The sequence below is a fragment of the Equus caballus genome, chromosome 16, assembly GCF_041296265.1.
Source record: "Equus caballus isolate H_3958 breed thoroughbred chromosome 16, TB-T2T, whole genome shotgun sequence".
Taxonomy (NCBI): Eukaryota; Metazoa; Chordata; class Mammalia; order Perissodactyla; family Equidae; genus Equus; species Equus caballus.
The window spans coordinates 28369675-28382112 of record NC_091699.1 but is presented as its reverse complement, the minus strand read 5'-3'; the positions used below and the strand labels follow the sequence as shown (position 1 = coordinate 28382112).

The following is a 12438-nucleotide window of genomic DNA, read 5'->3' as shown; positions in this document are numbered from 1 at the left end:
TCTGCCACACAGAATTCTCCAAAACTAATATGGGAATACACGCTTTGTGTAATTTTATTTAAATGTGCTTCTCTCTAACTTCACTGAGGGCAGAGCCATGTGCTGGGAACTCCATGCTCACAGGGGACAAAATGTAAGGTCAAGTCAGTTCTGGCTGGGCCAGGCTTCTAGACCATCCCACTGCCACCCCAACTGGTACTATTATTCATGCATTGATTTAATACTTGGAATTCCAAAGCAGAGGCATTTCCTTTTAGCTTTCTTTGCGGGACACCATATTTTACTTGGTTTTAAGTTTTGAGTTACCCCAATGCTATCCCCCCAAAACCAGGCTAACATTTTACTAAAAGGATACGGTTGAATAATTTTATAAGTCATTCATGAGATAACAACTGGCGCCAACAAAGCGAGCTTTCCAAAGGAAATTCTTTTTAACCAGCCACATATCTGTTTTTCTGAAAGTCCACTGCAGTTGTCCTTAATGTGTTCTTCTGCATAATTTATTGGGCAGCTGTCAAACATGCATGCTCTCCTGTCTCATATCTGACATTTGTACAGTGAGAAATGACATTGGAATGGGCTACGAACAAACAGACACTCTGATTGAATAAGTGAAAGAAAAGGAGTACGATGATGAGAGAAAACAGTTGGGAGAAAGTATGCTACACCCTTGTCCAGCAGACAGGCCTATGAACGATTTTACTGTTAATTCTTGAACAGTCCACAGAAATTGACTTACTTCACAGAATCACTTCACAACGGCTTAGGCCTTTTTTTTTTTTAAAGTATAGTAATTTCAAAATACACAAAGTCATTTCTTTATGCTTTAGCATACATATAAATCTACATATAATTTATATAATCTACAATGATTTTATCAAGTCAACAATGTTGACATTATAATGAAAAGCACTGGTTGAAAAACTAACTTAAATTTCTCCGAAGAGAAATTTAATTCCTACAAGTGGGTCAAACAATGGAAATCTGAAAACCTCCCAGGCACGTGTGAATCCACGAAGCATTGTTACTAAGCTAACATATTCATTCTTTTTGATCTCCTTCCATTTCCTGCATTGTATTCAGTGCCTCTTATCCTTGTCCAACATCAACAGGTCATTCGCAGAGGGGTCAGTGTTGGCCAAGATAAATAACCATTATAAAACCTCTAGCATGTTTTAAATCAACAACCCAAGTGGCCTACTCTGTTTAAAGAATAAATTCCAAATATTTTCACGGCAGAGGGTGGCCAAGGCCCGTGAAAAGTACAGGTACAAATTACAGTTAAATGATCAGATCACAGCAAGCTGTTCCAGCACAAGCTGCCCCCACCTTTTTTTTTTTTTTGAGGAAGATAAGCCCTGAGCTAACATCTGCCGCCAATCCTCCACTTTTTGCTGAGGAAGACTGGCCCTGAGCTAACATCTGTGCCCATCTTCCTCTATTTTATATGTTGGATGCCTGCCTCAGCATGGCTTGACAAGCGGTGCGTAGGTCTACACCCACGATCCAAACCGGTGAACCCTAGGCCTCCGAGGCAGAACGTGAGAACTTAACTGCTGCGCCACGGGGCTGGCCCCAAGGTTCCCCATTTCTAAACCAGCTTGAAAACAAATATAGAAGACAGTGCCCCTTGGGCAGGACAGTAAGCCTGGGCTTCATGCCACAGGTAGGTATGTTTCAGAAGAGTTTCATACACATTGCTGAAATTACAACTACTTATGCAAACGCAGGAGTCCTCACCAAATCTACCAGAGCCAGAGAATGAGAGCCCAGAGGAACTCAGAGCAGGGAGAGGCAGTGATTCTCCTAGACTCTAGCTGTCTCTTCCCCTCCCCAACCCAAAGCCCATTAGCAATGACCGCCACTCCCTCACCTGAGCAAGGCGATGCATGGCGACATCAATATGTCTCCAAACTGTCCCTTCAGAGAGGTAATAGGGGCCGATGTGAATAGCCCAAGAGTTACTAATATCTAGCTTCGAGAAGGACTACTTCACTCCAGATTTACTTCTTCTGTTTGCTTTGCCTAGCTTGTTACTGGAATTAATCTGCATTATTTAAGAACAGTCATTAAGGTGGGTGGAGCAGCATCTATAAATGCTAAGGACCAAGCAGGCCAAGAATAACATTGCCCATGACCATGATGAAGATCTACATTTATAGCCATGGAGAGATGACTAGAACATGGTGCTGACTGAGAAACAGGAGATTCTAGAATAAACATGAACAGTGTGGCATTATTGTATACATTACTAAACAGGTGGATTAAAAAAAATGCATGAATAAATAAATGAATACATAACATCCAGAGGATGTTTACTCAGATCTCATCTCTTGTGTACTGGGATATCAAATGATTTTAAGTTTCCTCATTATTAAGATTTTTTTTTTTGGCATTGATGTTTTGGTCTGATTGAGTTATCATCTTTAGGAAATATGTCTTGAACTTCTACACTCTTAGTGCACAGGCTGATTTCTCCTAGAGTTCCATCCAATTTGGTACCTCCTGTTTCAAGCTGTTTGTTTGGTAGCGTACACATATTCTTGGTGAATTGAACTCTTATCATTTGAGAGTCCCCCTCTCAGTTTTCACAATAAGTTTAAGTTTTTATAATTGGGAAAAGAGGCTGTTTTCATGTAGAAGAAAGAATCACCATGAGTAATGACCAAACCCTATTCTCAGATCATCATCATCAATATGCGTTAAGCATTACTCTGCATTATTTAATTTAATCCTTACAATAACCCCACGAGATAAAAACTCTTGCCTAGAATATTCCTTCCAGTTTGTAGACAAGAAAGGTGACGTTGAGAAGGTTAGGGAACCTACTCAGAATCACACAGTAAGTGCTGGAACCAGAATCCAACCTCAGTTGATCCAACTATAGAGCCTGACCTCTTAATGACGACATGATGCTACGTTGACTTTAAGAAACGGCTCCACCACTATCCTCACACTTGTAAAGAAAGACATTTCAGATCCAGGCAGTCAAGACACTGGCCACTATGTGCCACCTGCGGAAGTCTACTTTCTTAGCCTGTAGAGGCTCTCAGGAGCAAGGAATATGATTTCTGAGCTTCTGTTTTTCTCACTTGCAAAATAGATATCATAATCAATCTTGTTCTAAGAATGAAAAAGTCTTATTTGTTTCCAAAATCCTCTGAGAGGGTGAGATGTAATATGCCAGTTTTAACAACGATGGGTCATTTTTCGCTAGCATTGAGCAAATAAAAGCATAAAACTGCATTTAGGTTTTTCAAACACAGATGCAGACAAGTCAAAACATACATTTTCTTCACTAGACCAACTGTCCTCCTCTGACCTCTTCCTAATTTTCCTGATGATGTCTGAACAGAACATGCTGATTTGGGTAATTCCACAACCATGCACAAAAGTAATCGATGACATCAGCATAGTTATGGGAATTAGACTTATTAGTTAATTACAGAACCAGCAGAGGGAGCACAAACCCTGCATAAATAATCACCATTTCTTCTGAGCTTCTTAAAAAACAGCAGTAATGGTGGTAGGGAGAAATACATTTAAAACTAAATTAGTAGTAGTCAGAAGATGTTCTTTGCTTTCTTGGAACGGTGTTAGGGTAAAAACACAATACACTGTCCATACAGTCTAAAATAAACGTTAGCTTCTTGGATATCTAGGAGAAAGAAAGCTGTGTATGTTTCCCTCGGTATCATGGTGAGACCCTCCCCACCGGAGGAGTAATTAAGGTCAGATGGTGAGACTTGCCCAGAGTTGGCAAATATTGACTTATTCACTATGATATCAGAGCAGCTTTCATTTTAGCTTTGCCCACCCTAACAAAGTCCTGGGTGAGTAGACCAATCTTATTTTCCTAAGATGCAATCAAGGTTTACATTTATGGTTGAGTAAAGATGTGACACAAGTAAAACAAAATAATGCCTATTGGTGGAAAAAAAAAAGAGAATCATATTTTTAAAAAACTATCTGCTATAAGAACTACTAACATTTTAAATAAAAGGTCATATTTTCAAATTTGAAGCAAATGACACCGACCTTTTTTTCTGGAAGAACGAATTGCTGATAGACAGTAAAGAGACATAGGTCTCCAACCAAAATAACACTTTCATGTATAAATGGAAGTTAAGAGAAAGGGCATCCATTTATCCATCCTTTGATAGGTTAGGCCAATTGCTTTAAAGACAACTACGACCATCATACCACCACCACCTAGCAAGATGTAAAATTGAGCCACAGAGACGTGGCTATGAATTTCTTCTGTGAATTTTGAGAGGATGGTCTCCACACACTTGAAGTGGAAAAATTAAAAAGGAAATCACAGTACTTACATACTAACATTTAAATTATAGGGGGGGCTGGCCTGGTTGCCGAGTGGTTAAGTTCACGTGCTCTGCTTCGGCAGCCAAGGGTTTCACCAGTTTGGATCCTATGCGTACATGGCACCACTCATCAGGCCATGCTGAGGTGGCGTCCCACATGCTACAACTAGAAGGACCCACAACTAAAACACGCAACTATGTACTGGGGGCTTATGGGGAGAAAAAGCAGAAAAAAGAAAAAAAAGATTGGCAACAGCTGTTAGCTCAGGTGCCAATCATTAAAAAAAAGAAAGAAAAGCTCTGATGCGGCCCATCGTTAGGGAAACCTCCACACATTTATGAATAAATAAATAAATAAATAAGTAAATAAATAAATTATATGCATCCTGCTAGGACACTAAAGTAAAATGCCTATTTTGAAAAAGTCTCTTGTTGGGGGGTGAGGTGGAGTGAGATGGGGGAGAAATTTCAGCTTAGCTCAAATTCAGAGAGGTATCAAGGCTCAAGAACAGAAGAATAGCGTTGGTGAATAAATGGTATTTGTTGGGTGAAGAAAGACCCAATACATTTTTGTTCAACTCTAACTACAACTAATTCAGGGGATGTTGGAGACAGTCATATTGCTAGAGTGCCTGCTGTTCCCGGGTGCCCCCTGGGCTCCCACTGACCTCTTCTTCCACACCGGGCCCCTGTCCTATGGGCAGTGTTTCCCATCATCCTGCTAACCCAGTGCCCGCGATCCCAGGAATGAGGAACGGCAAAGCCAGCAGCAGCTCTGCCACGGAAACTGGAGGGGCACTCTGGTGCAAAGACCTAGAGTATGGTTATCAACGGAGAAAAACGTGCCCTGCCCTTGCTTTTTACCTTTTTCTCCCTTGAAGGACTGAATGTAGTGGACCCTCCAAATGGGGTCCTCAGCCATTGGGTGCAGTCTTCTTTGGGGTGGCTTTGCTTTCTTTATTGACACACTCAGAAAAAAGGAGGCACCACGGTAGTCTAGTGGGTGGACTCAACTCAGGTGTCCAGCAGGTGCTATAAGGGCTGTTAACTGACTGCTCCCAAATGTGAGGCCAACACCTCTCTCAGAGACTGGCCACCTCCGAGTGATGGTTTCTTCTGCTGCTTTGAACAAATCCAAATGAGTTTATCTTACAGGTTCAGGTAATTCCCTGTGAATGGGTCCTATACCTTAGTGCAGATATTTTGGAATCTTTTTTCCATTTAAAGTAATTTTCTTCCAACGGTGGTGTTTATTTGAGGCTTTCATGGCAAAGGAGGATTTACTGAACACCTACCATATACTAGCACAGTGCAAGAAGCCTTAGCTACACGATCTCACTTAGTCCTCAAAACAACTTTAGGACTTATGCACTTTCTTTTATTCCCAGTTCATAGATGAGGAAGCCGGGACTCAGAGCAGTTAAGCAAATTTTCCAGGGTCACCCCACTAGTATGTGGTGGTCAGCAATCACATCCAGATGTCGGTCTGTGGAAGTCCACCCATACCCTTTCCACGAGAGCTCCGCGCATCTCCCATTTCAATAAAGAAAGGCAGATGACAACATGTATGTATGGAAGATGGCAGACTGCACTATTGTTAGCATTCTCATACATACATAGTGGGTGTTTGTTTGTTGTTGTTGTTTTATGCAACTAAAAGTTTGTCGCTTTTGAGAATTAATAGCAAAAGAAAATGAGCAAAAGAATCCTGTCACTGACAAAAAAAAGATCAATAGGTGAGAGAATGATGACTGGAAAACAATGCTCTACGCTAACATTCTCTCCGTGATCTTTAGGGCCTGAGCTATGAGTTGTGTCCTCCCCAGGATGACCTTTCTTTTCCATCGCAATGGCCGAAGGTCATTACTGACCCAGTCAGCAAGCCAACTAGCCCCTCATCTGTTGGGAGTCATTAAAACCAAAGTAAATAGGACCAACAGTTTGAGGCCTCCAATCCTGAGTCATCTTGACAATCCCCTGGAAACTACAGGTTTCTTACAAATGAAGGAATTTTTAATTTCTCCTCAGGGAGCATATTATCTATCTGGCAAGTGTAGCCCAATCATTTTCTTTCTTTATGACGTCCGTATTTTCTAAATGAAGAGTTTTAACATTGAATGTGATATGGTGTACTCTTAGTAAGCTTTCTTAATTGATAAGAACGAAGAAACAAATTAACAACGCTTCTTTTCATCCAGTAAATGAATTTAACACAGCTTGTCCATGGATTAGGCATGAATACAGGGATTCATGTTATATTTACTATTACTCATTATAATTTGTGTCGCTGGTCTCAGAACGAATGAATCAACAGAGACCAGCACTGGGTCTCGTCCGATCATGTTAGGAAATGGTTGAAAATCTAAACCCTATAATTCATTTCAGTGAAAACAGTCAGGCTTGAAAAGAGCTAACCATTTGTCAGGCCTACGCTACATGTGTATGTTTTTATTTTTAGCATTTAACAGCCATCCTTAGCTAATTTGGCACATAATTCAGGAAGCTGTATAAACTTAGGAGAGGCAGTATGAGTTTGGAGACCCCAGAAATCTTAAAAGAAATCCTTCGGACACGTCCCCCCATTTAACTGAATAAACCCAGAAAGATCTGTGTTAATGGAACCCATCGCACGAGTGTATGAGGCGTCGATTACCTCATGAGTTTATGTTAAAAACAGGTAGTTTGCTTCATTCATCTGTTTAGACACCATCTCCCCCTCAGCAACCCCCAACCATAAAGTTCTCAAGATAATCTGGACACGAAATCCCAAACTTTTCACATAGATTATTGATTTGCTCTTTCAAAGAGAGATCTGGAGACAATATTAAGTCATTTGGATGGTTCTGTGGCCAGTGGATGCATCCTATCACAGACATGTCACACACGCCTGAAAAAGTACATGTCACAGCAACTGCCGAGTCATCCACAGCCAGACGTTCCCCAAGGACAGAGGTTCGGCCGTGGGGCGGCCAGAGACACGGCCATAACTCACTCTGGCAGGGCCAGGGCCTGGACAGAGCTGTCTTTAACTGCCTGCTTGTCATCTCTGAGATACTCTTGGGTGACATTGTGGCCAGAGTAATGAAGAAAATAAATACACAGAATCCCATATATTCCGGGATCCTGAAATGCTCTATTTATTTGCTCAATATTCATTAACGAGGAAAAAAAATTAGAGTTCATCTTTCATGTTTCACATCGATACTGTATGTCATTTTTGCTTGAGCGTAAATTGGGATATGCGTTCTTTCAATTATATAAAAAGCAAGGTGTCAGATTACGCGTTTGCAACAACGCTGTTCTTCATGCTCATAGTTTTGATCGTGAAGGTCTCTCGTTGAAAGGCAAGGGTAATCAGCTCAAAACAATCTGAATGGTAATTTAGCTCTAGAGGTGTCAAATCATAATTTCATCACTAAAGTGTTATATAGCTTGTGAATCTTTAAAAAGGAACTTGATTCCATTTAAGGTCAAGAAGTTGTCTTCCTATGGTATAATGTAACAAGAAGTCTACAGCATTTTTGTTTGGGTATAATGGCACGTTAAGAGAAAATCAAGCCTCCGCTCTTGGACTCCTGATGGCTCTGCCTGTACCATTAGGCAGCTATCCCTATTCTCGATTAACAATAGCAGTGGCTGCAACCATTTAAGTGGCCACCACCAGACACCAGGTATCATGCTAAGCATTCTGCACACACTATCACGTTGAATTTTTTTCAACACCCTTTTGTCATGAGCATTACTGGTCACACTTTTACAAATGAGAACAAGAAGTTTAGAGGCACTAAGTATTATGCCCCACATCAGGATTCATGCCCAGGTCTGTCTTGCTTCCAAGCTGTGTTCTTGACCACTAAAACAGACCACTGCCTTTGGTTGCTCTGCTGTTTTGTGACTACTCCCTGTTGGGACCAACAACGACGGAAAAGAAAAGGCAAAGAGCCATGTGAGGATAAAGTGGGAGCCTTGCAAGGGAGGTGTGCCTACATGTGAGGAGAGAAGGCCAGCTACAGAAAGAAGTGGTCACCTCGTCGGGGGAGCAGTGGCAGAAGTCCTGCTCTCCTGGGGCTCACTGCATTGTGACCTCAAGCAGGGCCCATTCTTCCTCTGTCAGACTTGGGAAGAAAAGATCTAGCAAAATCAAGAAGCAGACAGCTGAGACCCTCAGACAGAAAAGACTGACTCATGACACAGTGTTTGGAAGCTGCCTGGTTTCTCAGTGTCAAGAGGTTTTTGTCCCTAAGACAACCCAAGATACCAGCAGCATGAGGAGCCAGTTTATCACACTGGCTGCTACTGATGACAGATATTCCTCATTATTTGGAAATTACTGTAAGAGGATTTATAACCTAGAGAAGGGTGTCTCTTTCTTTATTTGGAACACAGATTCTGCTCTCCTAGGTTTCTGGACACCCTTGATCACAGTTTCAGCTGCTAAGTATCCCTAGGTTGATTAACTGTAATGGAAGGAGTCTTAGTGATGTTGGAATAGAGTATGCATCCTCTCTTTCCCAACCTACAATGGAAGTGCTCACAGGCAGAGTTGATGCAGCATCCACTGCTTCCCCCCAGAGCCTACCCGGGTGCCTGGTACATACTCAATATTTCACGAATGATGAAGTATACCTTCTTTTGTGTTCTTTAGTTTTTGCATTTTCAATCTCAGCCTCTCCTCTTTTTCTATACATTTTCCTTCCTTCATCTCAGATCAATCATCCTCTTTCTAAAACAAATCACCTTCCTGAGGCTCGGTGATAGAGAATGTGGTCTGAACATCCACCAAATCACTCGTTTCCAGGCTGTAGAATTCGAGGAAGGGATTTGGGAAACAAAACCCCAAATGAAACAAAACAAAATATCCCTTTCTAATTTTTTTAAGGAAAAACCTCTGAAGGGACCAAAACTGAGGAGCAAGACCAGGCCGCCACACAATGATGAGGCGAACCTGGTCTGAAGATCAGAAAATGGCGACTGGGAAGTCACGATTATTGTTGTACATTATTTGTGTTTAGTGCCAGAGAAACAATTTTCCTTTTGCAATATCTCTGTCCCAATAAAATTAAGAACTTAGTGTAGGATCCAAATTCCCCCCCAAGGAGGCAGCTTAAAAAATTTACTAGTTCTACTGCCATGGGGATTTATGGTTTCTTGTTTAATAGTTGTAGGCTGATATGCCATCAGTTTCTTTGGTCACTAGGTAGATTCCTTTAACTTTCTTTTGAAATACACACTGAACATTTTAAGCAAATTCTGCCCTCCAGTTGACTGAATTTTACATCAACGAATAAATTGTAAGAAGGCTTTGGACTATGTCTCCAAAATAAGAATACCTTAAAATAAAAACAGACACTGAAGACTGTATTTTCCTGAATGTCAGTTGAGCTAATTATGCTTTATGCTAAAGCTTTGTCTATCGGGCAAGAAAGGAAAGGCAACTAGGGGCTCTCTCCTTGCACAGCCTGATGTCTGGGACTATAACATCAGTTTATTCACAGCAGGAGTCTGCTGTAATTGGCAGTTCCATTTTCCCCTACTAGAGGGTAATTCTCTAGCGAGGAAAACACAATGTTAACAAGATTTTACAAATTTGACATATGGTATCCTATCTGAAAAGACCAACAAAAGTTAAGTTCCTTCTCTCCCCAAGCAAACAGTTATCACTGGGCAGGACTACAAGAGAGTGTGATAAAAGGAGGTAAGGGCCCCTGGAGTTCTTTTAAAGGGCTGGTAAATCCGTGATCATAAGAAAAAGCCAATTAGTAACAACAAAAGGCAAGAGACTCAGGGTGGATGTGTCTCGGAGAGTTGGGAATGAAATGACAAGGAAACCTCACCTAGAACAACGGGCTTCCTTAATGACCTCTGATCTCGCCTAGGGTATTCAAGGTGAGGATTCAGACCCAGGAGAGAATCCTTAGTGAGGCCATTAAGTTGGGGGTGGGGCTGGTCCATAGTGTGAGTGAAAGAGGGAGTCATAAAAGATGCACAGGACCTAGAAATGGTTCTGGACTTATCTTCGTCTTCTCCCTAAACACGCAGAGACTCTGGAATGAATTTTTAGTGACATTCACATTGCTTTGATGTGAATTCAAAAACTTCATTGCAACATAATTCTTGTTTAAAACCATTCACCCCCAATAAGGTCTCTGGATTCGGTTTTAACTAACAAAGGAACGGAAGAAAGAATATTCTAGTACATAAAAAAACTACGCAGAAATGTATGTAGACTTTGTAGGAAAAGAAAAACAAGGATTTTTTTCCCCTTTCTCCTACAGCATGTTAAGTGCCGCATCATTTCATTCTCTCTTGGTAAGGCATCGCGTAGATTCTAAAGAGGGGCAAAAATGGGTCCCCAGGAATTTATCTTGGATTTTCTGCTGAAATACCCACAGTTTATTGTCTACAGCCATAATCCAGGGCCTGTCACCAGACCCCATCTGATCCCCGCTGCAGAGATGGTGCACGACTGAAGATTCATTTTAAGGTTGGTGATCTCTAGGGATGACACGAAGGGATTAACGAGCAGCTTCCAACCACCAGGTACTCACAGTAAAGGCACAGAGTCAGGTCAAGTCCTAATTTTCATGGGGAATTAAACTGCTTTTTGTTACCACCTGGAGACACATAGCTGACGATCAACCAGAATCTGCACAGGTGAAGGAAAGAAGGATGGTAGAGCCACTCTCTTGTTTCAGTGCACTCGACAGCACACTCTGATGCTCCACGAACAGGATTTGTTTCTCCGCTGAGACTGTTTGCTTATTCACTGTTTCTGCCCATTTCTTCTTTCCAACCTGGATGTTCTACAGTGGTGCTTCTCAGTAGCACCTGAGCTCTTTCTAAGTCGTACAGGGACAGGCTTTGAATGAACACTGAATCGCAGAACAAGCAAGTTTTGCTTTCTCAAATGTCTTGCTATCCTCCAGATTATGAAAAGGTGAGTGTCTCAGTTTGGTGCTGATATATCTTGCACCTCGCTAATATCTGCTCATCTCAAAGGGAGATAAGGACATGCTAGCGCACAACAGACAACAGAACCCAGCAAGCATCTAATAATGGGCTGCTTTCATTCTCACGGTTATTCCTTCTTTTATGACAAATATTACTGATTTTCCATTTCCAGAAGTTAGAGAAAATTTCCATTTAAAATATAGCTACTCAAGCTAAGTGAAATAAGCTAGTCACAAGAAGACAAATATTGTATGATTCCACTTATATGAGGTATCTAGAGTAGTCAAATTCCTACAAGCAGAAAGTAGTATGGTGATTGCCAGGGGCTGGGGAAGGAGAGAACGGGTAGTTGTCTAATGGGGACAGAGTTTCAGTTTTGCAAGATGAGAAAGTTCTGGAAATTGGTTGCACAACAATGTGAATATATTTAACACTACTGAACTGTACAATTAAAAATGGGTAAATGGTAAACTTTATGTTGTGTGTATTTTATTTCAACAGAAGAAAAATGGAAGACAGACGTAGAAGAAGATGTGACTGTGGGAGAGAGACGTTAACGTTGCTGGCTTTGAGGATGCAAGAAGGGGCCACGAGCCAAGGAAGGTAGGCCGCCTTTAGAAGTGGATTCTCCTCTATAGCCCCCACAAAGGACCGTGGCCCTGCGGAGACCTTGACTATAACTCAGCAGGACACATTTTCGACTACTGACTTCCAGAACCGTAAGATAAATTTGTGCTGTTTTAAGCGCCTCTTCTCTCTCTCTCACCCTGAAAAATAGTCACTCAGTTTTCTTGCTTTGAGTCACTTAAAACTATCTGGAAATGAACGTGAACAGGTACATGTCGATGGGAAACTGGCACACAGTGAAGATGGCACCTGAACGCCTCATGTTGGGCAAGCACACACCCTATCTTCTAGGCTGTAAAAGGCAAACCAAGTTTTCCAAGATTTATCATGCATAACAGGCACCACGACCATGGGGATAGAACGAAAACAGGTGTCTAACATGCTGTGCATATAACTCAGCTGCAGACAGCGGTCTTTAATTATTAAAAGCTCCCTCCCAAACTCTCTCATTGTGTCAATTGATGCAAATCTGAACCAGGAGTTAAATTGGGGATCTGGAGGCAGCAATCCTAGATTTAATCGTGGCTCTGCCACTTAC

General features: G+C 41.5%; 1 protein-coding gene across 5 annotated transcripts in view; it reads right to left on the bottom strand.

Annotated features, from left to right (window-relative positions):
• PDZRN3 (PDZ domain containing ring finger 3) overlaps window positions 1-12438 on the bottom strand; it is a 234540-nt gene that overhangs the window by 67322 nt on the left and 154780 nt on the right. The window contains exon 1 of one of the 5 annotated variants that reach the window (XM_070238603.1): window positions 1874-2026. The exons of the other annotated variants lie outside the window; for them this stretch is intronic. Within the exon in view, the coding sequence (XP_070094704.1) occupies window positions 1874-1891 (18 nt within the window). The 5' untranslated portion in view covers window positions 1892-2026. Of the gene's footprint in view, window positions 1-1873; window positions 2027-12438 lie in introns of those variants that run through there. 5 annotated transcript variants of the gene reach the window in all.